Source organism: Erythrolamprus reginae, chromosome 7 (genome assembly GCF_031021105.1).
Source record: "Erythrolamprus reginae isolate rEryReg1 chromosome 7, rEryReg1.hap1, whole genome shotgun sequence".
NCBI classification, from domain to species: Eukaryota; Metazoa; Chordata; class Lepidosauria; order Squamata; family Dipsadidae; genus Erythrolamprus; species Erythrolamprus reginae.
The window spans coordinates 13,218,457-13,242,899 of NC_091956.1; the positions used below are offsets into that span (position 1 = coordinate 13,218,457).

Genomic DNA, 24,443 nt, shown 5'->3' on the forward strand with positions numbered 1-24,443 from the left:
GAGAAGGGGTGAGAGATAGAAAGGATAGACAGAAAGGGAGAGAAAGGAAAGAGAGAAAGGGAGGGAGAGGAAGGAAAGAGATGAGAGAGGAAGGAGGAGACAGAAAGAGAGGAAGGAAGGAAGAGAGAAAGAAAGAGGGATGGAGAGAGAAAGGAAGGAAGAGAGAGAAAGAGGGAGGGAGAGAGAAATAGAGCGAAAGGGAGGAAGAGAGATTTTTTTTGTCCAAACTTTTTTTAGCGCCCCCCCCATGTTCCCCAGGATTTTGAAAATATGAAAAATGTGCCGCGGCTCCAAAAAGGTTGGGAAACACTGCTGTATGTGTATACAGTATATTTTTCCCGCCTTGTGTTTACGCCCAGAAATGGTACATCTTGGCTTCCGTAGCTCCGCCCATCAACCTCGGAGCGAGCTGCTTTCCCAGCGTCCCCTGCGCTTGCGTGCGTCTCTCCCTCCCCCCCTTGCCTCCATTCCGCCTCCTACTCGAACCCCTTCACTCCCCCCCACCGCACACAGACGCTCCGATCTTGGCCGCTCACCCGCCTTCGGAGAGAAGCGGAAGCCCCTCCCCTCCCGGCGTGAGGTTTTGTTCATTCCTCCTCCGGCCGCGTACGCGGTGACTTCCGACCAGTAACCCCTCCTCCCCCCCTCCCCCGCGTCCCCGGCCCGGTCTCCCTTTCCTTCTTCTCTGTTTCGGTTTCTGACTAACGGTCTCCCCTCGGATCCCGACGGGAGTACAGCAGAGCCGGCTCGGCGGAGCCAGGCCTGCGCCGGGGGGGAGGGGGTGAAAGCGATGTCAGGTGGAGACTCGGCAAAAAACCAAGTTTGCTTAAAAAAAATTCTGGCTCCTAAATTTTTTGGCTGGCTCCTAGATTCTGAACAACTTTGTCGACCCCTGAATTAAAGGAACCCAAGAGAGGATGGCAACCAATTGGGTGCACTGCAGGCAAAATGCTACCGGTTCGGGTGTACCAGTAGCGGCAAGCACTAGGTGGTTTGGAGAATCGGTAGTGGCGGCAGCACAAGGCTCTGCTCACCCGCCCAGACATCGTCATTTTCTCTTTTTTTAACCCTCTGCCCATGCGCATACAAAACACACACTTCCGAACTGGTAGGGAAGGTACCGTATTTTTGGAGTATAAGACGCACCTTTTTTCTCCGTAAAAGAGGCTGATATGCAGCTGCGAGAGCAATCATGGGCTTCTCTAAATATGCCCATGTTACTCCAACACTCCGCAGTCTGCATTGGTTGCCGATCAGTTTCCGGTCACAATTCAAAGTATTGGTTATGACCTATAAAGCCCTTCATGGCATCGGGCCAGAATATCTCCATGACCGCCTTCTGCCGCACGAATCCCGGCGACCGGTTAGGTCCCACAGAGTTGGCCTTCTCCGGGTCCCGTCGACTAAACAATGTCGTCTGGGGGGACCCAGGGGAAGAGCCTTCTCTGTGGTGGCTCCGACCCTCTGGAACCAGCTCCCCCCAGAGATTAGGATTGCCCCCACCCTCCTTGCCTTTCGGAAACTCCTTAAAACCCACCTCTGCCGTCAGGCATGGGGGAATTGAAACATCTCCCCCTTGCCCATGTAGTTTTTGTGTATGATTCGATTGTGTGCTTGTTTTTTTAATATATTGGGGTTCTTTTGGATTTTTTAACTTAAAACTGTAATTTAGATTGCGAAATATTAGATTTGTTACTATGTTTTGTTTACCATTGTTGTTAGCCGCCCCGAGTCTACGGAGAGGGGCGGCATATAAATCCAATAAATCTAATCTAAATCTAATCTAATTTGGATGTGTCTTATACTCTGAATGTAGCTTTTTTCCAGCCCTAACTAGCTGCTAACGATCCTCCCAGCTATTACCTTGCAGGCTCTTTCATTGTTTCTCTCTGCAAAGAATGTTTTCCAAGCTCTAGGTCTTTACAAGGGTTTTTTTCACTGCTCTAACTTGCTCCAAATGTTTCTTTCCAGCCCTAACCAGGTGCTAATGATGTTCCCAGCTCTTACTGGCTTGCAAGCTTTTTCACTGTTACTCACTACGAAGAATGTTTTCCAAGCCCTAAGTCTTTGCAGGATTTTTTTCATTGCTTTAACTTGCTCCGAATGTTTCTTTCCAGGTGCTAATGATGTTCCCAGCTCTTAGTGGCTTGCAAGCTCTTTCACTGTTACTCTTTCGAAATAAAGGTTTTTTTAAGCCCTAGCCAGGGGATAAAATAATATGGTGAAGCTGACCAGACTAAGGACGCTAGCTAGATGAATATCTCATAAGCAGATTCTTTTCCCTACTTTCCTCCCCCAAAACTAAGGTGAGTGTTATATTCCAAAAAATATGATAAGATTTAACCACTGGTGCACCGTAGTAATTAAGTCAGAGGACTAGGATGGGAGGCCGTGAGCCAGTCACTTTCTCTCATCCTTAGGAAGGAGACAATGGCAAACCATGTCCAAAATCCTAGCAAGAAAAATGAAGGGAGTCAACCCGGATTCAGAGGCACAGACAGGAACAGGCTCAATAGCCAGTCTTCTGCTGCTCTGCTGGCCTTCAGAAATACTTATGATGCCCCAGGACTCATCAGCTCAAACATGGGATCCTAGACAGGCAGCAGCCAAGAGGACGGGCCACAGAAGCAGCTTGAAAAAAGCTAGCAGTTGCATGGTGTTGGAATATAATTACAGGGAAGCCAGGACCTCTGCAATCATCCTAGATTTATTGATTTATTAATAGCAATCAGACTTATTTACCACTTTATAGTATTTTACATCCATCTCTTAGTGGTGTACAAAGTCAGCCTCTTGACCCCAACAATCTAGGTCCTCGTTTGACCCACCTCAGAAGGATAGAAGCCTGAGTCCACCTTGAACCAGTCAGGCGCGAACTCCTGGCAATGGGCAAAGTTATCCTGCAATACTGCGTTCTAACCACCGTGCCACCACGGCTCCTATTTATTAAATTTATACGCCAACCATCTTCCTATCCAAAATTACTCTAAGTGGCTAGATCTTGTCTACAGGCTTTCAAATTAAAAAAAATTAAATATGGCTCCAAGTAGGGTCACCAAACTGTTTTAAAACATTAGAATTAATTTATAGCCCCTGAGGCTGATTATATCTACAATCCATGCAGTTTAATCAATAATTCTAAAAAATCGGGGTGGGTATGCATGCTATTTTGCAAAACAACAGAACTCTCGGAAAGGGGTGAGAATTAATGACTGCTGAGGTGCAGCAAGAGATGCTCAGCAAAGAAGATGATGGTTGTGATCAAAATATGACAAGTTTCAGTCTGGAGAGCATTTTAATGAATTTAATGAGGTTGGAGGGATAAAGAACAGCCAAGCAGAAGAATGTGAGAGAGATATGCAGGGACAAAGATATAGTGAGAAGCAAGGATGTGTTGTGTTTGTCTAACATTCACAATGCTTCTTTCAAATCATTTTTTAATTGTGCATCACCTAAATACTGTACTTGGAAAACATAGGGAAATATTCGAAATAAAGAAAACAGCTAAATAAAGATGGTGAAAAGTTATCAAGTAACAAAACCCAGAACTGTTCAACTCAAATTTTTGTGGAGTCTTCTAGAAAAAAAAGGAGCCTGCGTTCCTTCTAGTCCCTGGACAGGAAAGGATCTTGGAGATCTTCTAGAGACCAACCTTCTATCCATTGTGGGGACTCACTGATGACAGTCATCATTTGGGATTTAAGGGCCACATGTCTTAAATTTGCCAGGATTGATAAAACATTGCTCTAGGCAGCAATAGGCAGAATGTTCTGACTTTTCTAGGAGTAAGATGGCTTTTCACATATAGCTGTTAATCTAATTTAATAATACAGCTTATGCTAATTCCCAGGAACAATTTACATCAAGAAGGCAGATGAGGCTATGCCAGACAGCCCCACTTGCTATGCCTGGAGCATTAACAATGTACATTTGGCAGTCCTTAAGTGCTAAGTCACTACAGGGCGATAGCCAATCACAAACCACTGATACAGACACGACATTAATTCCCTAAATGTCAGTTCTGCTCCAGCATTTACTCTAGGAATACCAGAGAAGAGACACTGCAACTCGTTTTCTACGTGGCAACCACTCGTTCCAGAACATTTTGTACCAAACAGGCCACAGGTAGTCCTTGACATACAGAATTTATGTTGCTAAGTGAAAGGACTTTTGCTCCATTTGTCGACTTTTCTGATTGTAAATCACGTGACCATGTGAATGGTGAAACAGTCATAAGGTATGAAAAACAGTACATTTTTTTCAGTGCCGGTGTAACTTCAAATGCTCACTAAATGAACTGTTGTAAGTTGAGGACTGCCTGTATTCGGTCCAGAAAAAAGATCAGCACAAGTCACACCCATTAGAAAAGGCAAGGGCAAAAAACCCAAGATAGATGTTTAGAGTTCCCCAGGACTGATAGGTGTGCCATAAAACGAGTAAGATAATAAAAGTTATTGCATTGCCATGATGGCACAGTGGTTAGAATGCAGCATTGTAGGCTAACTCTGTCCACTACAGTACTAGGCATTTGAACTTGACCGGCTCAACCTTCCATTCTTCTGTGGTCAGTAAAATGTGAATCCAGATTGCGGGGGGCAAGAGGCTGACTCTGTAAACCAGTTAGAGAGGACTATAAAGCACTGTGAAGTGATAGATGCTATTGCTAATACTGTATATAACTAATAGCAATACCATTTAGACTTATATACCGCTTCTCAGTGCTTTACAGCCCTCTCTAAACAGTTTACAAAGACAGCCTATGCTCCCCAACAATCTGCATGTTAATTTTACCCCCATCGGAAGGATGGAAGGCTGAGTCAACCTTGAGCCTGGTGATATTTGAATTGCCAAATTGCAGTCAGTCAGCAGGAGCAGCCCGCAGTACTGCAAACTTTGCCTTAGGACATCAGTTGAAGATCTGGCAATTTGGAAAGCTTCCCCAGCTCCTTTGAAAGACGACATTCATGCTAAAAATAACATAATCCAAGCATTCAATTAAGGTCTGTATTCTCCATTAAAATTGACCCTAATCCCTGCAACAGGTTCCTAAAGAGAGCAGAATATTTCTTCTGGATAAAATGGGGAAGGTCCACCTCAACTCACAAACTAAAAACAGGAGACAGCTGAACAAAAATAAAATAAAATATGGTTGGCCAATCCCCTTCCCTCCACCCTAGTTAAAAAGTCAAGACAGATGGGAGATTTCAAATCTTGGAAGGAAAACACACACACACACATAAACACATGAATCAGTTATTTGGTAGAGATCTTGGTAGCCCACCAGATTTGGAAAAAATGGCTAAAAGTTGTATAAGATTTTATATATAAGACTAAAAGTCTACATAAGGCTAAAAGTCCACATAAGATATTTATATATAAGTATGCACCAAGACAAATTCCTTGTGTGTCCAATCACACTTGGTCAATACAAATTCTATTCCATTAAAACCTATTCTATTCTATATATTTATATATAAGACATTTCTATATAAGATATTTACATATAAGACTAAAAATCCATATAAGATATTTCTATATAAGACTAAAAGTCCAAATAAGATATTTCTATATAAGACTAAAAGTCCAAATAAGATATTTCTATATTAGACTAAAGTCTATATAAGATATTTCTATATAAGGCAAAAAGTCTATATGATATTTACATATAAGACTAAAAATCCATATAAGATATTTCTATATAAGACTAAAAGTCCATATAAGGTATTTACATATAAGATTAAAAGTCCAAATAAGATATTGATATATAAGACAAAAAGTCCAAATAAAATATTTACTAAAGACTATATAAGATATTTACATAGAAGACTAAAGTCTATATAAGATATTTCTATATAAAAGTCCATATAAGACGTTTCTATATAAGAGTAAAAGTCCAAATAAGATACAGTATTTACATATAAGACTGAATGCCCATGTGATATGCGCTACTGCTCTGATGTGCATTTCCAACGGATTTAACGAGGATGAATCGCCCCCTCCTCCAATGGGGCACATTCCAAAGAGGGGGGAGGGTTGTCCACGAGCCGTTTTCTCGCCCCCCCTCCTCCGGCATCTCCAGCATCTCCCAACCTCAGGCGGCTTTGGCAGAGATGCAGAGACTCCAACTCCCAGAATGCCCCGGGGCGGCAAGTCTGAGGCGCGGTTGGGGGGGCTTCTTTCCCTCCCCCTGCTCGTCTCGGCCCCCTCCCATTCTCCCTCAGGAAACCCTCCCTCAGTCCCTCAAAGGCGGGGCACGGGGGGGGAATGCTTCGCTGAGGAGAATCTCTCCATCCGACGCCCCCTCCCCACAACTCAGGCCTCGGAAGAGCCTCCCGCTTTCCTGACGGGCGAAAGGAAGGGGAGAAGACGAGGACGAAGCCCGGGCTCACCTAGCGCGGAGAAGTGGCGGCGGCGGCAGCGGCCCAGGCGAGTCCAGGCTGCTCCGGCGGTCCCGCCCTCCTCCGCCTCCGCGGGCGCGGCTGGCAGGTCTGCAGGCCAAAGAGCGCGGCAGCCATTGGACGGCGTCGCCCGCCAAGTAAGCGGGCCGCTGATAGGACGCCTCGCGCTCGTAAGCTCTCGCTCTGCCAGGACTACGCCTCCCTATGTCCAAGCCACGCCCCCTATGCCAAACGGGGGGGTTGAAGCGCATCCCTGAGGGAATTACATTTAGGCCTGGTCTACTAGGCCGAGGTGGACTGTCTCTCGTCAGCCAGAGAAAGCGTCTCCTGCAGGCCGCTGCCCTCCTTCCCGCCGTACCGAGGGAAGGGGTCAAGGCCAAGGGGGCTCCCTTCGGCTTCTCAGTCAGGCGGTTGACGCATCCGTGTCTCCCGCTCAGACTGAGCCTTCAATCCCGCCCTTTGGGCCGTCCCGCCTTCCTGAGGGAGCCAAAATAAACCGAAAGTAGCCCACGACTTAACAGCACTTTTTTTAGTGACCGGTTCAAAAGTTAAACAATGGCGACGAGCAAAAGTGACTTGAGGTTGGGGATTCCCCCCCCCCCCCGCCCTCACACTTAACGACGGTTGCAAGGTACCCCTGTGGCCACATGATCAAAATTAAATGTGATTTGCAGTTCAAATGTTGACAACAGTCTCATACTTAAGACGGTTGCAGTGTCCTGGACTCAAGCGATCAGTACAGTATTGGGTTACTACTGGTACGGCGGATTAGGAGACCGCCCTGCATTGATGGGCTACATCTGCCAACACGGTGCACTGCATGCGTGCACATATGCAACCACCACATGCGTGCTCACACGAGATTTGGCTGCTGCGTATGTGCAGTAACTGAAATCTTGCATGACCATCCTCACACATGCCCATTTTTGGCTTTTTTGGCTTCCACGCATACTGGCATGCAAAAAAGCAACAAAAATTGCTCAAATCTCACTCCCACAAGGACGCTCACACATGTGAGATTAGATCAATTTTCACATTTCTTTGCTTGCAAAAAAGCCAAAAGTCGCCGTCATCTCACCGGTTGTGCATGTGCATGGCCGCCTACCTAGCAAAGCATCTGGGTGCAGCCGACCTACCAGAGCTGCGCACCTTGGCGTGCTGGCTGCTGCCCATCACTGTTGCACTGGAAGTAAAAGCTGAGCTGTGCATGCAGCTTTGCGTCTCCAGCGTGTGCGCGCACACGTCCCAGCGAGATTTTGCTTCTGTGCATGCGTAGGAAGCAAATTTGTGAGGGGACATGCATGAGATTTTGGTGATTTTTTTGCTTCTGCACATGCATGGAAGCAAATTGCCAAAAATGCACGTGTGCGCATGTGCCCTTGCGAGATTTTGTTTCCTGCACATGCGCAGAAGCAAAATCTCGCTGGGACGCACGCACATGCATGCCAATGAGGAAACCAGATTCGCTTAACAACTGTGTTACTTGTTTAACAACAGCAGTGGCCGCACAATCAAAATCCACCCCCTTGGCAATGGCTTCATATTTATGATCGTTACGGTGGCCCTCTTTGCAACTTTCCGACCAGCAAAGTCCACGGGAGGAGCCCAATGCGCTCTACAATCGGGTTACTCCCTTATCAACTGCAGTGATTTGCTTAACAACTGGGGCAAGGAAGGTCATAAAATGGGGCAAAAATCAATGGAAGAAATCTCAACAACAGAATCCCAATTCAGCAAACGAGTCAAAAACATTATACTTTTAAAAATTTATATTTTGGGGAAAATGTTCCAAAGCTACAGGCAAAATTTCACAGCGCAGGAAAAGGAAATGGGAGGGGATAATGGAGAGCGTGGGAAGTGTTGCAACATCTGATAAATGTACTTTTTCAGTCCAGCTTCTTACTGTCCTTATAATCCAGGATCATTAAAAGCTGCTGCCTTTTCATAAATCTGCTTAGTTGGAAAAGGAGCTAACAGATTCCTGGTCTTTTTTCCACCTTAGACTAACACAAATCTCGTATGATGTCTTCATCAGGAATTAACGAAGAGAAATGAAAAAAGGGAAGGGAGGGAGGGAGGGAAGGGAGGAAGGGAGGGAGGAAGGGAGGAAGGGAGGAAGGAAGGAAGGAAGGAAGGAAGGAAGGAAGGAAGGACCACTGGAAAAAAACCTCAGTGTGCATACTATTGGAAGAAATGTCCAGAGTGGAGAGAGAAAGAGATTTATACCCTTTCTTGTGCTTTGTCCTTGAGCTTCCTGTTTCTGTGGCAAGGGCAGGAATCCTATTGGGTCCTACAGAGGTCCTGTGCAAATCCTAGGAGTTTGTCTGAGATAACTCTGGTTGAACTCTGCTAGGTAATGCAATATCCCCAGGTGCCATATGGTAAGTTTTGCTCCCAGATAATCCTATCATGCCCTGGAGGCAGGCGGGGGTTACTACTTTTTGCCGCTATTGGAACGGTTCTGGAGACTGGCGGGGATGCGCCCACTTGCGGCGGGTGCGCATGCGCATTCTCGCACGAGATTTGGCTTTGGATTGTAGATAGGATGGCCCAATCTTCTTAGCGCTATTAACCACAGGTGGTATTCAGCTGATTCTGACAGGTTCTCATGAACTGATAGCGGATATGCCCTCTGTGGATACGATAGGATCAAACCTATGTGCCTGGTTAAGGCAACCCACTCTTTCTCTCTCTCCCCCCCCATCCAGATTATCTCTCTTTCTCTATCTCTCCATCCATATAATCTTTCTCTTTCTCTCTCCATCCATATAATTTCTCTTTCTCTCTCCATCCACATACTTTATTTCTCTCTATATATATCCATATAATCTCTCTCTCTCCATCATATAATCTCTCTTTTTCTCTATATATAATCTCACTTGCTCTCCATCCATATAATCTCTCTCTCTATCCATATAATCTTTCTCTTTCTCTCTCTCCATCATAATCTCTCTCTTTCTCTCTCTCTCCATCCATATAACCTCTCTCTATCCATTTAATTTCTCTCTCTCTCCCTCCATCCCTATAATATCTCTCTCTCTCTCTGTCTCTCTCTCGCCATCCCTATAATCTCTCTCTCTCCATCCTTATCATCTCTCCCTCCCTCCCGCCCCAAAGGACCGCTTTCCAAGCCCACCTGGGCTGGTTGGCTGGTAGGTCCGGCGGAGGAGGGGTCTGCTCCGCAAAAGCGGAGGGGTCGGGGCTGGCCGTCGCACCCCCACCTCATCCGCCCCTCCGCCTTTTGCGGGGGTCCGCCTGACGCCTCCTCCGCTGCAGCGGAGCGGTGGGGAGGGGGGGGGGGAGCGGAGCATCTCCGGAGCTGCGGGCGCCGTTGCTAAGGCTGGAGCATCCCTGGATGTCGCTGGTGGCGCAGCCGCCGCATCCTCCGCCTCTTGCGGGAAAGCGAACCCCGGGCGGCTCCATGAAGCGGGGCCCGTCCTCTTCCTTCTCCCCCTTTTCATCCTCTTCCTCGGCCGCCAAGGGCAGGGCTGCCCGGTTGGGCTGAGCGATGGCAGCCGCTCCCCCGCCGCCGCCGCCGCCCTCCCTCCGCTGGGTTCAGCTCATCCGCTGCGGCTGCTGAGTAATCGGGCGGGCTGCGGTCAATGGGCGAGGAGACGGAGCCTCCGCCGAAGATCAACCAGGGCTTCCTTCGGGATCGCAACTATGTGACTGAAGGTAAGACCAGCGCCGCCATCCATCCATCACCTCCCCCACCCTCTGCTTGGCCAAGCGCAAAGCGATCCAAAAAGGGCGCATTCGACTGATGATTCGCCCACGCTCCTTTTCCCTTCTGCTCCCCCCGCTAAAAAGCTGGATGGGGGGAGAGAATTGGGGGGGGGTAGCACGGCCGCAGAGCCTCCTGCTGGAAGGGTGGGGTAGGGGAGTTGGGGGTCGGGCTAGCGAAAAGCGCAGTCTTCAGGATGGCGGCCAGCCCAGAGGTCCCTCCCTGCGGAGCAGCGGCTCCCCCTGGGGGGAAAAAGACTGGCTAATCAGGATCCCTCTCTCTCTGGGTGGGGAAAGTGTGTGTGTGGGGGAAGTGGAAAGCCAGCTCGGATCCCCTGGGGAGGAGGTTGCCCAGGTAAGGCCAACCTGCAGCTCTCTTGATAAGGCAAGCCAGGTTGCCTGTTTTAGCGCTGCGGCATCTTATCCAAAGGGGAGGGGGTGTCCGTCTGTCTCTTGCCCTCCCTCCCTTGCAAATTTATCTATCATTTCTATATCATCTATCTATCTATCTATCTATCTATCTATCTATCTATCTATCTCTATCTATCTATCTATCTATCTTTATATCTATATCTATATCTAATCTATATCTATCTATATCTATCTATCTATCTATCTATCTATCTATCTATCTATCTATCTATCTATCTCTTTATTTTAATTTATATGCCACCCAACTCCCGAAGGACTGTGGGCAGCTTACAGCAAAATAAAATGACATTAAAAAAAAAAACAGTTTAAAACCCCTCAGTACAATTACGCATGTCTTTTGCGGGGACCGGATCTTAAAAGATGTATCATTGGATCAATGGGCCCCCAAGTCCGCCAGCAGAGCCAGGCCCTTAAAGGCTTTCCGGAAGGCGGGGTGGGTGGGGCAGTACAAGATCTCCGGCAGTAGCTCATTCCATGTTATGCAGCACAACCTAGCCTCCTCCTTGGGGCTCCGGGAAATTTAGCCCTGAAGATTGGTGGGGTGTGCCCCCTCTTGCAATAACGCCAGGAGCCAGGCTTGCCTTAAAATACCATAATTGGCTCATCCCGAAAAAAGCCTGCTAAAAGTTCGTGCAAGGGTATCATAGATCATAGCTGTGGGGCGGCGGCGTAGAAATCCAATTAATATATAAAAGAAATCATTTCTTCCTTTCATTGGGGTCCTTTCGGAGCTTCTCAGGTGTGTGGACATGTTTGGATGCTCTTTCCTAGTCCTCTTGTGCTGCTTTTAGGCCCCGCTGCCTGCATGGTAGCTATTTTAAAAACATGGGGCATTTATTTGGAATTGGGGGGTGGGGGTGGAAGCATCACGGATGATGGGACAGTGCGTCCTGTTTTGGAGGGGCAGCTGGAGAGGCAGCAACGATGGTGGTGGGCTAGCAGGGATCCATCCGCAGTGATCCAGTGAGCTCAAAATTAGGGGGAAGAGCAGTTGGCCTTCCCTTTTCACCTCTAAGCCAACGGATGGGCCCTTCTCATATCTATATCTATATCTTTTTTTAAATTTTTTTTTTAATTTTAACAATTTTATATTACACACAACATATAACAGTGCATAGTGAAATGTGCCCACCACCCAGACACACACACATTCCCCACCACCAAATCGGGGGTGTTTCTTGTATGGTCCACTTGACCCAAGATCAATATATCTATTTACATATTATAGAGTGATTCCAATCTATTTCTTGTAGCTTGGTCTCGGATTCTGCTCGTCATATATCGTCTTACCTTGTCCCACCGTCCCATCAGTTGTCCCAACTCAGTTTCATTATCCGAATTTATCCTTTTATCCATAATTTCAAATTGAATATGGTCCACCATGCACCTATGCCAATTTTGCATTGTCCATTTTGTCGCATCCTTCCAACCCAAAACTATTACTGCCTGAGCGCTTTCTATTGCTGCTTTTTTTATTTCTCTAAATTCTCCCATCGCGTTGCTTTTTACTAGTACTGCCATTTCCTTAGTGATTGTCCATTGTATATTTAGCATTCTATTGATATCCTCTTTCACTTTTTGCCAAAATTCCTGCACTATGGGGCATTCCCAAAACATATGCATAAACACTCCTATATCTATATCTATATCTATATCTATATCTATATCTATATCTATATCTATATCTATATCTATATCTATATCTATATCTATATCTATATTTATTTATCTATCTATCTATGTATCTATGTATCTATGTATCTATCTATGTATCTATCTATCTATCTATCTATCTATCTAATCTATCTATCTATCTATCTGTCTGTCTGTCTGTCTGTCTGTCTGTCTGTCTGTCTGTCTGTCTGTCTGTCTATCTATCTAATCTTTCTATCTTTCTATCTTTCTATCTATCTATCTATCTATCTATCTAATCTTTCTATCTATCTATCTATCTATCTATCTATCTATCTATCTATCTATCTATCTATCTATCTATCTATCTATCTATCTATCTATCTTTGGGATTTGCTGAGCTTCAATCCTGCCGTGATGACTCACACGTCAAATCAGCATCCCACGACAGCAAGGCAGCTTGTGAAAACATGCCCCCTCCTTTACTATCAGCCTCTCCTCTCCTGACAAGTGAGATATGTAAAGGAGCCGGGTTGCCGCAATCCAGCCTCTCTTATGGATAGGAGAAGTGGGAGGTGGCGGGGAGGCAAACCTACCCCATTGAAAACGGGGTTTGTGAGAAGGCGTTTTTTATTTATTTTATTTATTTTTTATTTATTTGTTTTGTCCAATGCACAATACATTTTGAAGAGAATAGACATATAGTATTATATATAAAGAAAAGGATAGAAGAAAAGATATAAAAATAGATATATGAAAGGAAGAAAAGATATATGATATATGAGATAAAGGAGAGACAATTGGACAGGGGATGGAAGGCACACTAGTGCACTTATGTACGCCCCTTACTGACCTCTAAGGAACCTGGAGAGGTCAATCGTGGATAGTCTAAGGGAGAAGTGTTGGGGGTTAGGGGTTGACACTACTGAGTCCGGGAATGAGTTCCACGCTTCGACAACTCGATTGCTAAAGTCATATTTTTTACAGTCAAGTTTGGAGCAATTAATATTAAGTTTGAATCTGTTGCGTGCTCTTGTGTTGTTGCGGTTGAAGCTGAAGTAGTCATTGACAGGCAGGATGTTGCAGCATATGATCTTGTGGGCAATACTTAAATCATGTTTTAAACGTCGTAGTTCTAAGCTTTCTAGATCCAGGATTGTTAGTCTATTTTCGTATTCTGTTACGGGAGGAGTAGTGAAGGGCTCTTCTGGTGAAGTATCTTTGGACGTTTTCGAGGGTGTTGATGTCCGAGATGTGGTATGGGTTCCAGACAGATGAGCTGTATTCAAGGATGGGTCTGGCAAAAGTTTTGTAGGCTCTGGTGAGTAGTGTGAGATTGCCGGAGCAGAAGCTAAGTAGGATTAGATTAACAACTCTAGAAGCCTTTTTGGCGATATTGTTGCAATGGGCTTTATCACTTAGGTCATTTGATATTAGTATTCCAAGGTCTTTTACTGAGTGGAGTTGGCTGTGAGATTTTGTTTATTCAGTTTATATATGAGGTTTGGATTCTTTTTGCCGATGTGGAGGGTAGAGCATTTGTTTGGTTGATATTTGAAGTTGCCAGGTGTTAGACCAATCTGAGACAAAGTCAAGGTCTTTTTGGAGAGTAGATGTTTTGTCCGTGGTGTTGAAAAGTTTTACATCGTCGGCGAAAAGAACACAGTTGCTTGCAGAGGTCGTTGATGTAGAGAATGAAAAGAGTAGGACCTAGTACGCTGCCCTGGCCTCGTTCTTTGCCTGACTTTGACGGATGAACCAAAGCTTCTGAAAAGCCAAAAATCCCCAAATGAGTTTCTCCACATCTCTGTCCCCCTCACGGCTTTTTGGGCCTCTGGCTCGATGCCTTCTGGAACCTTCCCAGAAGTAGCCCATTGTAATCAAACTCCTAATAGTATCTTTCCACCCCGGCTTCTTGTACCCAGCCTGGTTTTTGGTTTCTCAACCTTGTCGGATTTATTTATTTATTCGTTTGTTTATTAGTTATTTTATTTTATTTTATTTATTTCTCTTGTAAAGAACGTATTGGTAGTATACAAAGATATAACTATGTTTATATAGAGCCGGGGTGGCACAACAAGTAGAGTGCTGTACTGCAGGCTATTGAAGCTGACTAGATCTGTAGGTCAGCGGTTCAGATCTCATCACCGGCTCAAGGTTGACTCAGCCTTCCATCCTTCCGAGGTGGGTAAAATGAGGACCCGGATTGTGGGGGCAATAGGCTGGCTGTGTTTAAAAGGGCTATTGCTACCATGTTGTAAGCCGCCCTGACTCTAAGGAGAAGGGTGGCATAAAAATTAAGTAAGTAAGTAAGTAAGTAAGTAAGTAAGTAAGTAAGTAAGTAAGTAAGTAAGTAAATAAATAAATAAATACATACATACATAGATACATACATACATACATACATACATAAATACATACATACATACATACATACATACATACATACATAAATATACATGACACTAGTAAGAGAGAAACATTAGTACATGGTAGGCACACTGGAATACCTATTTATTCATTCATTCATTCATTCATTCATTCATTCATTTATTAGATTTATATGCCACCCCTCTCCAAGGACTCGGGACGGCTTACAACATATAAAAGAAAACAGTGAAATACAGTAGATAAATCCAATTTATTAAAACTAGATAAACTAATCTAAAATGCCCAATTTTGTTAAAAAAAAAACCACCAGTCATAACCATTCAGATGACAATCACACATAACGTTCGTCAGCCAGGGGGCTAAGATCTAATCGCCCTGAACCTGGTGACATAAATGAGTCTTAAGAGTCTTGAGGAAGACGAGGAGGGTGTGGGCAGTGCGAATCTCCGCGGGGAGCTGATTCCAGATGGCCGGGGACCCCACAGAGAAGGTTCTTCCCCTAGACCCTGCCAAATGACATTGTCTACTTCATGGGACTTGGAGAAGGCCGACTCTGTGGGACCTAACTGGTCGTTGCGCCTTGTATGGCAGAAGGCGGTCCCGCAAGTAATCTGGCCCGATGCCATATACAGTAGTACCTCTAGATACGAGCTGCTCCACATGTGAGTATTCCAAGTTATGAGCCACGAGGGGAGAGAAATTTCTGTTCCAGACTCGAGCTCAAATTCGGGATACGAGCCGAGCGTCCACTAGGTGGCGCAAGAATCCTTGCTTCTGGTTATCTCGGAGTGGAAAAACAAAGTCTAAAGCCATTTGTTCCAGATACGAGTTGTTCAACATACAAGCTCCCTTCTGGAACGAATTAAACTCGTATCTAGAGGTACTACTGTAATGGCTTTATAGGTCATTACCAACACTTTGAATTGTGCCCGGAAACACAATTAGATTTCTATGCCGCCCTTCTCTGCAGACTCAGGGCGGCTCACAACAAAAATAGGTCCAAAAATACAACGCATAAGGAAATCTAAATTTAAAAATCGGATCCAAACCCCTAATACATAAAAGCAATCATCCACACTCATCCCACGTACTCAGATGTAAACCTATGTAAGGTTTACTGTGCTAAGAAACCAGAATGGGTATCAGGGCACCTGGGATTTCATGCGCGAGACATAATGTGCCTTTGAATCTTGTTTTATTTTGAGCACTCCCTTTGCTGTTTTCTTCATCCGTACCATTTTTTGGCCTCTCCTCTCGATTATTTGCTTTCTTTCTCTCTAGAACTATTTAAATCTAGATGGAATTTCAGGGCTTTTTATTAATACTTCTGGGAGCAATTGTAAAGATGCACCACTAAATTACCATATTTTTTAAAGTATAAGATGCACCTTAGTTTTTTGGGAGGAAAATAGGGAAAATAATCTGCTTACCAGATATTAGTCTGGTCAGTTTCAGCACATTATTTCATCCCCTAGTTAGGGCTTTTAAAAAATCTTATTCAGAGAGAGTAACAATGAAAGAGCTTGCAAGTCAGTAAGAGCTGGGAACATTGTTAGCACCTGGTTAGGGCTGGAAAGAAACAGTTGTAGCAAGCAGAGCAATGAAAAAAAAAGCCTGCAAATACTTAGGGCTTAGAAAACATTCTTCGCAAAGAGTAACAATGAAACAGCTGGCAAGCGGGTGAGAACTGAGAACATCATTAGCACCTGCCGCACGAATCCCAGCGACCAGTTAGGTCCCACAGAGTTGGCCTTCTCCGGGTCCCATCAACTAAACAATGTCGTTTGGCGGGACCCAGGAGAAGAGCCTTCTCTGTGGTGGCCCCGACCCTCTGGAACCAGCTCCCCCCAGATATCAGAGTTGCCCCCACCCTCCTTGCCTTTCGCAAGCTCCTTAAAACCCACCTCTGTCGTCAGGAATGGGGGAATTGAAATTTTCCCTTCCCCTCTAGGCTTATAGAATTTATACATGGTATGCTTGTATGTATGATTGGTTCTTTAAATTGGGGTTTTTAAGATTATTTTTAATATTAGATTTGTTCACATTGTCTTTTTTATTGTTGTTAGCCGCCCCGAGTCTTCGGAGAGGGGCGGCATACAAATCTAATAAATACAAATACAAATACCTGGTTAGGGCTGGAAAGAAACATTTCAAGCAAGTTAAAGCAATGGAAAAACTCCTGCAAAGACATTGGGCTTGGTAAACATTCTTAGCAAACAGTAACAATGAAAGAAACTACAAGGTAAGAGCTGGGAAGATTGTTAGCACCTAGTTAGGACTGGAAAAAGAAAGCTTCAGGAGAGTGGGGGGAAGCTACATTCAGAATATAAGACTCACGGGTTGCAAGGATTAAAAATCATGCCTGTAATTCCAATTAGGGTAGATTTTTTTCCCCCCGGGAGAATGCGGGTGGGTGGGACTGGTTCGTGCCACTGGAGTCAGCAGTTTCTCCTACGTGAATCGCAATTAATCACAACCCACAACGGCAGCAGGGGGGGGGGGTGTAGAAGGAAAGAGAGAAAAGGACGGCATGAAAAGGCAGCTGGAAGCTCCAGGGGGAAAAAATGGCTACGGATTAGAAAGCGAATTTCAGCACATCAGCAATTCTCTGTGGGAAATGTCCAGCAGGGTTTTGCAGTTACTTTTGCTGTTGTCATTGGGTTAAAAAAAAAAATTATAAATCAGATCACGTGTGCAATTATGTTTCATAGCCGGAACTGGATTCAGGATGGCTGCAGAGAAATGAAATGTGACCATTTTGAATGTAGATGTACCATGTTTTCCCCAAAATAAGACCCTGTCTTATATTTTTTTGAACCCTGAAATAAGCGCTTGGCCTTATTGCCATGCAATCAAAAGCCTGAGTTGGCTTATTATCAGGGGATGGGGTTTTTGGCAGCTGCTGTACACTGCTCGCTCATATTTAAATGGTTGTCCACTAGGACTCCAAGATCCCTCTCACAGTTACTACTGTTGAGCAAGGTACCACATATATTATACCTGTGCTTTTTGTTTTTCTTGCCTAAATGTAGAACCTGACTTTTTTCACCCTTGAATTTCGTTTTCTTAGATAGCACCCATTGTTCAAATAGGATAGGTTCTATGCTAGCTTATTTGTGTGTGTTTTTGAGGCTGCACACATACACAGACAGCTAATGCATGAGTAAAGCACATGCACAGATTCATGCGTGCACGCACACCCACGCTTACAATTGCAAACTGGTGAGTGTCCATAAGAGTTGATTCTGCAGAAATAGCCCCTCTGCATTAGCTTTTATGAGCTCTGCAGGAAGCTTTCCTGTCTCTTAATTAGATTGTAAATTGGGAAGTTTAGAAATTGGGGTTAATTAGGAAAGAAGTTTCTCATTAATTCCTGGGGGCAGCATGAGTACATTACACTCGATGGTTCAACCCAGTTTAAGGAGGGATGCATGCAGTTCATTGAATTGGCAGCCAATTTTGATTAAACCCTTAGGTGGTTGGGGGTTTTTTTTCTTTCAAGGGATGAAATTCTCCATAAGGTTTGACCTTTGTTTCTATAATCCCACTAAGTGCAACTACTTGAAGAGGGAGTCTCTACCTCATGCTCATGCCTTTATCACCTTACCTGCATCCCCCTCCATTGTTACAATGTTGCCACTTATACTGATTCATCATGAGACCTTCCCTTATATAGTCAGAAGGCGTGGCCAAGTGTTCTACAGGGCTATTAATGTACAGACCCCTTCCTTCTCAAATACTCTTGCTTATTACTGCGAGTCTCTACTCACAGTCACTCATGCCCTTATTACCTTGAGGTTTGACTACTGCAGTGCTCTCTACCTTTGAAGACTGTTCGGAAACTGCAACTCATGCAAAATGCAGCTGTGTGAGCGGTCATGGGCCTTCCTAGGCATGCCAATGTTTCTCCAACACTCCGTGGACTGCATTGGCTGCCGATTGGTTACCGGATGCAATTCAAAGTGTTGGTAATGACCTATAAAGCCCTACATGGCATCGGGCCAGAATACTTGCAGGACCACCTCCTGCCGCATGAGTCCCAGCGACTGGTTAGGACCCACAGAGTCGGCCTTCTCCAGGTCCTGTCAACTAGACAATGTCATTTGGCGAGGCTTGGGGAAGAGCCTTCTCTTTAGGGCCCCCGGCCCTCTGGAATCAGCTCCTCTCCCGAGATTTGTACTGCCCCCACGCTCCTCGCCTTCCACAAGAGTCTCAAAACTCACTTATGCCACCAGGCCCGGGGCAATTAGATCTTGGCCTCCTGACCAATTAATGAGCCGGGGTGGCGCAGCAGGTAGAGTGCTGTACTGCAGGCCACGGAAGCTGACTTGTAGATCTGAAGGTCAGCGGTTCAAATCTCATCACCGGCTCAAGGTTGACTCAGCCTTCCATCCTTCCGAGGTGGGTAAAATGAGGACCCGGATTGTGGAAGCAATATGCTGGCTCTGTTAAAAAAGTGCTATTGCTAACATGTTGTAAGTCGCCCTGAGTTTAAGGAGAAGGGCGGCATAAAAATTGAATAAATAAATAAATAATGTCATGTATGGTTGTTGTTTGAATGGGTACAATATTTTTTTGGTGTGATTGGGCATTTTAGATTAGTTTACCTAGTTTTAATTAATTGGATTTAGACACTCTATTTTATTGTTTCTTTTTATATATTTTAAGCAGTCCCAAGTCCTCAGAGAGGGGCACCTATAAATCCAGTAAACAAACAAACAAATAAACAAACTGATTTAGCCTTGAAGAGTGGGTCAAGTTATTTTCCAAAGAACCAGAAGGCAAGACAGGAAGCAATAGATGGAAACTAAATCAAGGAGAGAAGCAACCTGGAATTAAGGAGAAACAGTGGGAACAATCAACCGGTGGAACAGAAGTCGCCTTCAGAAGATGTGGCTGCTCCATCACTGGAGGCTTAAAAGAAGAGACATTGTCTAATGGTATAGGGCTGTGATGGTGAACCTATGGCATGGGTGCCACAGGTGGCACGCGGAGCCATATTGGAGGGCATGCGAGACGTTGCCCTATATTAGCTCCAGGATGCAAGCGTGCGCTGGCCAGATGATTTTCAGCCTTGGGAAAGGCCGTTTCGTCCTCCGGATGCTTTAGGGAAGTTTCCCTGAAGCCCCGAAGGTTAAAAAAAAATCCCTCAACGGACAAACCGGAAGTTCAGAAAAACGCACTTCCTGTTTGTGGTTGTGTTGTTTTCCGCACTCCAGAGGATTCAGGAGAGCTTCCTGAAGCTCTGGAGTGCAAAAAATCCCGGCACAACTGTTCTGTCGGGCTCTCTGGTAGACTCCTCCCAAAAATTCACAGGTACAAATTTCAGACACACACACGTTTGAAAATTCAAAACAATGTTCTTTATAATGAAAATTCACATAACCAAGCCCTCTTTTGGTATAGCAAAGAGCACTCGTCTCCAAACAAACTGGTAATTTGTACAAGTCCTTTATCAGTTCTGTGATACTTAGCTTGCAGCTGTGAGGCAATTCACAGGCCTTCTTTTTTCACAAAGTGAAACACACTTTGCTCTGGGTTAGTTTCAAAGCGGGGAAAAATCAGCACGCAAAGATCAAAGTCAGCAAAGCAGTCATGAAACACAACGATCAAATAATCCTCCACAATGGCCAAACCCACAGGCTGCTATTTATAGCAGCCTCACTAATTACCATAGCCCCACCCAACCACAGGTGGCCTCATTTTCTTTGATAATAATCTCTCAGTTGTTGTTGCCTATGCATCGCTCTCCGCAAGCGTGGCTGTATCATTAACTCTTGTTCTGAATCCAAGGAGGAGCTAGATAATTGATCTCCTTCTGAGCTGTCTGCCACACTCTCCTCCTCCCTGTCACTCATGTCTTCTTGGTCAGAGGAGCCTTCATCATCAGATTCCACTGGGGACAAAACAGGCCTGCAGCATGTGGATGTCTCCCCCACATCCACAGTCCTTGGGGCAGGAGCTGGGCCAGAGCTAACCACCACAACAACGGGCAAATTGGATGTTCGGAAAATGCACTTCTGGTTTGCCCATTGTGCTGTTTTTTGCTCTCTGGAGCTTCAGGAAGCTTCCGTGAACCCTCTGGAGTGCAAAAAAACAGCACAACTGCAAACGGGAAGTGCATTTTTCTGAACTTCCGGTTTGTCTGTTGGGGGATTTTTTTTTGCCTCCAGGCCTTCAGGCAAACTTCCCTGAAGCATCCAGAGGACGAAACGGCCTTTCTCAAGGCTGAAAATCAGTTGGCCAGCATGCTGGATCTGAAACATAGCAAAGTCTCATGTACTCTCCGATATGGCTCTGTGCGGCACCTATGCCACGCGTGCCATAGATTCACCACCACGGGTTTAGGGGCTCCTGCTTGAGCAGGGGTTTGGACTAGAAGACCCCGAAGGTCCCTTCCAGCTCTGTTCTGATGAATTAAATTATTGCTTGATGCTTAATTAATTAATGGAAACTGCAGTTTAATGTTTCCGAATGTAAAATAATGCACTTGGGGAAAAGGAATCCTCAATCTGAGAATTGTATTAGCAGTTATGTGTTAGCAAAAACTTCAGAAGAAAAGGATTTAGGGGTAGTGATTTCTGACAGTCTCAAAATGGGTGAGCAGTGTGGTCGGGCAGTAGGAAAAGCAAGTAGGATGCTTGGCTGCATAGCTAGAGGTATAACAAGCAGGAAGAGGGAGATTATGATCCCGCTATATAGAGTGCTGGTGAGACCACATTTGGAATACTGTGTTCAGTTTTGGAGACCTCACCTACAAAAAGACGGGCTACAAGAATGGTGGAAGGTCTTAAGCATAAAACGTATCAGGAAAGACTTAACGAACTCAATCTGTATAGTCTGGAGGACAGAAGGAAAAGGGGGGACATGATTGAAACATTTAAATATGTCAAAGGGTTAAATAAGGTTCAGGAGGGAAGTGTTTTTAATAGGAAAGTGAACACAAGAACAAGGAGACACAATCTGAAGTTAGTTGGGGGAAAGATGAAAAGCAACATGAGAAAATATTATTTTACTGAAAAAGTAGTAGATTCTTGGAACAAACTTTCAGCAGACGTGGTAGCTAAATCCACAGTAACTGACTTTAAACATGCCTGGGATAAACATATATCCATCCTAAGATAAAATACAGAAAATAGTATAAGGGCAGACTAGATGGACCAGGAGGTCTTTTTCTATGTTTCTATGTTTCTAAAGAGGCGTCCATATTCAGGGCTGAGACCAGGTCTATTATCTTCAGAGATCTCACATCATTAATGGGTCGGACGGGCTACTTAGTGCAAGTGATTCATCCTCGCTTAGCCTAATGCATGTCTTGAGTACCTTTTGCTCCTTTATTTTCAGTTGCTTCTAGAGGCTCATCAGACCGAAGTTTTATTCCCCACCCTTTTGTTTTTCCTTCTTTCTTATTTGGGCTGGAAAAATCTAAAAGGCACCTTGAACAGAAAGGCATTAGAAGTTCTTGTGCCAATAAACAAGCCATTTTTGGCCTCCAGAGGGCCTCCGGCAGTATTGCATTCCTACCGGTGTGCATTATACCAGTGTTTCCCAACCTTGGCAACTTGAAGATATTTGGACTTCAACTCCCAGAATTCCTCAGCCAGCGAATGCTGGCTGGGGAATTCTGGGAGTTGAAGTCCAAATATCTTCAAGCTGCCAAGGTTGGGAAACACTGCATTATACCATTGCACTGGTAGCAAAAATAGAGCTGTGCATGCACTTCAGTGTGACTGGCAGGTCGGTGCGCCAGCCCATGGGAAATTTGGCTTCTGCACAATCGCCGGAAGCCAAATCTGGTACAAGGATGCTCGTGTATGTAAGATTTTGTATATTTTTGGCATTTTTTTGCTTCTGTGCAGCAAACCCCGCCAAAAATCAGCAAAATCTCTTTTGCACATGATTTGGGTTCCTGCATATGTGCAGGGACAGTAGTGGGCTGCCCACTTACCTCGCTACCTGGACGGTCCTCAGCAGTTTCCTAGGTTGGAGGGGGAAAAATTGGTGTTTCCTAGGTTGGAGGGATGTTGCGCCATTTGATGTGCCTATGGCATGCGTGCCAGAGGTGGCACGAGGAGCCATATCTGGGGGCACCTGAGGCATTGCTCTATGTCAGCTTCAGCACGCATGTGTGTTCTGGCTAGCTGATTTTCAGCCTTCTGGAGGTCGGGAGAGGCTGTTTTCACCCACTCCAGGCTTCAGGAGGCTTCCCTGAAGCTTCCTGTGTGCAAAAAATGGCCCAACTTGGTAAGGTGACCGATCATCCTCCTTTAGGGAAGATAGTGCTTCTTTTGTAGGTTCTGTCTTTCTCGAAAAGTGTCCTCCTACCTGTCCTCCTTTTCAATATTTTAAAACTAATATGTTAATTATCTGTATTCAGAGATGCCGCGGTGAACTGTTACGCGTCATGTGATGGTACCATTCGGAAAGATGCGATTATGAAACGCATGCGCAGATCACAGGAGAACTTCATGTGTCTCTCACTTGTCTCCCCCATTGCCACTATATTATACTTCGTGTTTACTTCTAACAGAAATACGAAATTATATCTTTCTCAGTGAATATTATAGCTGCAGCACTTACCGTAAAATTCAACATGAAGGATATTTCTTGCTCTGAAATTTCCAATATATTGTTAGAAAACGATATATTGACAAAAAAAATATTCATTCAAAGGAAAAATACCTGTTTAAGTAAGTAATTAAAAGGGATGTAAGCATAATTGATGTACAGTGTTCCCTCGATTTTCGCGGGTTTGAACTTCGCGAATAGCCTATACCACGGTTTAAAAAAAAATATTAATTAAAAAATACTTCGTGGTTTTTTTCCCTATACCATGGTTTTTCCCATCCGATGACATCATACGTCATCGCCAAACTAATAATTTTTGCAAATAAAAAAAAAAATAATAATTATTGTTAATAAATAATTATGTTTATAAATATCAGGATCACTAAGTGCCTTATTCAATGGTGAGTACTGTCCATAGCCAAAAATGGTGTATTTACTTCCGCATCTCTACTTCGCGGAAATTCAACTTTCGCGGGCGGTCTCGGAACGCATCCCCCACGGAAATCGAGGAAACACTGTATTTTGGTTTGAATTAATAAAATGTTTCATTTATTTACGTTGTACTTTTTTCTTAAATTTTTTCATTGTAAAAAAAAATTTGTCACCTTACCAACTGGCAAATCGGAAGTCCATTTTTCTGAATTTCCAGTTTGCCCGTTGGGCCATTTTTTGCACTCTGGAGGCTTCAGGGAAACCTGAGGGTGAAAAATTGCCCGACGTGGGGGTTGGGGGCGCATGCGAGTCTGCGGAGAGGGGCGGCATACAAATCCAATAAATAAATACAATTAATGCACATGAGCAGTGTGGCGCAGATGTGGAGTTGTGTGGTGGCACTTCCATTTTTGGCACGCAAGAAGGAAAGAGGTTCGCCTTCACTGGCCTAGGCCGTGAAAGGTCCTGTTTTGGAGCCCTGGAAATTGAGGTCCTCTCTTTCTCCACAGGAGTGGCATAGCATGGGCGGTGGTAGCCATGCGAGCTTCCTTCCACTGCCATGACAATGAGTCTCCACCCCCTGCTGAAGAGACCACTTCCGGAGGTGAGTGGAAAGGAGTCCGTCCACTGGGCGGAGGGACCGGAGGACAGAGGATTAGGGGTTCGCAGTGATGGTGAACCTTTTTTTCCTCGGTGCCAAAATCATGTGTGAGCATGCTATTGCCTGCGTGCGACTGCCCATACCCATAATTCAATGCCCGCCTGCCTCCTGCGCATGCGTGTGTGGTTACCCCCATGCTGCCCCACCCCTGTGCATGCGAACCTGCTCCTCCATTTCCTGACTTCGTCTGGGCCCAGTAGGCCCAT

At 44.9% G+C, this 24,443-nt stretch overlaps 2 protein-coding genes across 6 annotated transcripts in view; one reads left to right on the forward strand and one right to left on the reverse strand.

The window, feature by feature from the left end:
* The window catches only part of ADD1 (adducin 1), a 54,045-nt gene extending 47,481 nt beyond the window's left edge, over window positions 1-6,564 (reverse strand). For 4 of the 5 annotated variants that reach the window (XM_070757007.1, XM_070757004.1, XM_070757006.1 and 1 more), the window contains exon 1: window positions 6,390-6,477. The gene's annotated coding sequence lies outside the window, so the exon portion shown is untranslated. Of the gene's footprint in view, window positions 1-6,389 lie in introns of all 5 variants that reach the window. The other variant, XM_070757005.1, reaches the window with a different exon arrangement.
* The window catches only part of LOC139170177 (serine/threonine-protein phosphatase 2A 55 kDa regulatory subunit B gamma isoform-like), a 40,981-nt gene continuing 22,901 nt past the window's right edge, over window positions 6,364-24,443 (forward strand). The window contains exons 1-2 of the mRNA XM_070757012.1: window positions 6,364-6,535; window positions 24,086-24,180. Of these exons, the coding sequence (XP_070613113.1) occupies window positions 24,114-24,180 (67 nt within the window). The 5' untranslated portion in view covers window positions 6,364-6,535; window positions 24,086-24,113. The remainder of the gene's footprint in view (window positions 6,536-24,085; window positions 24,181-24,443) is intronic.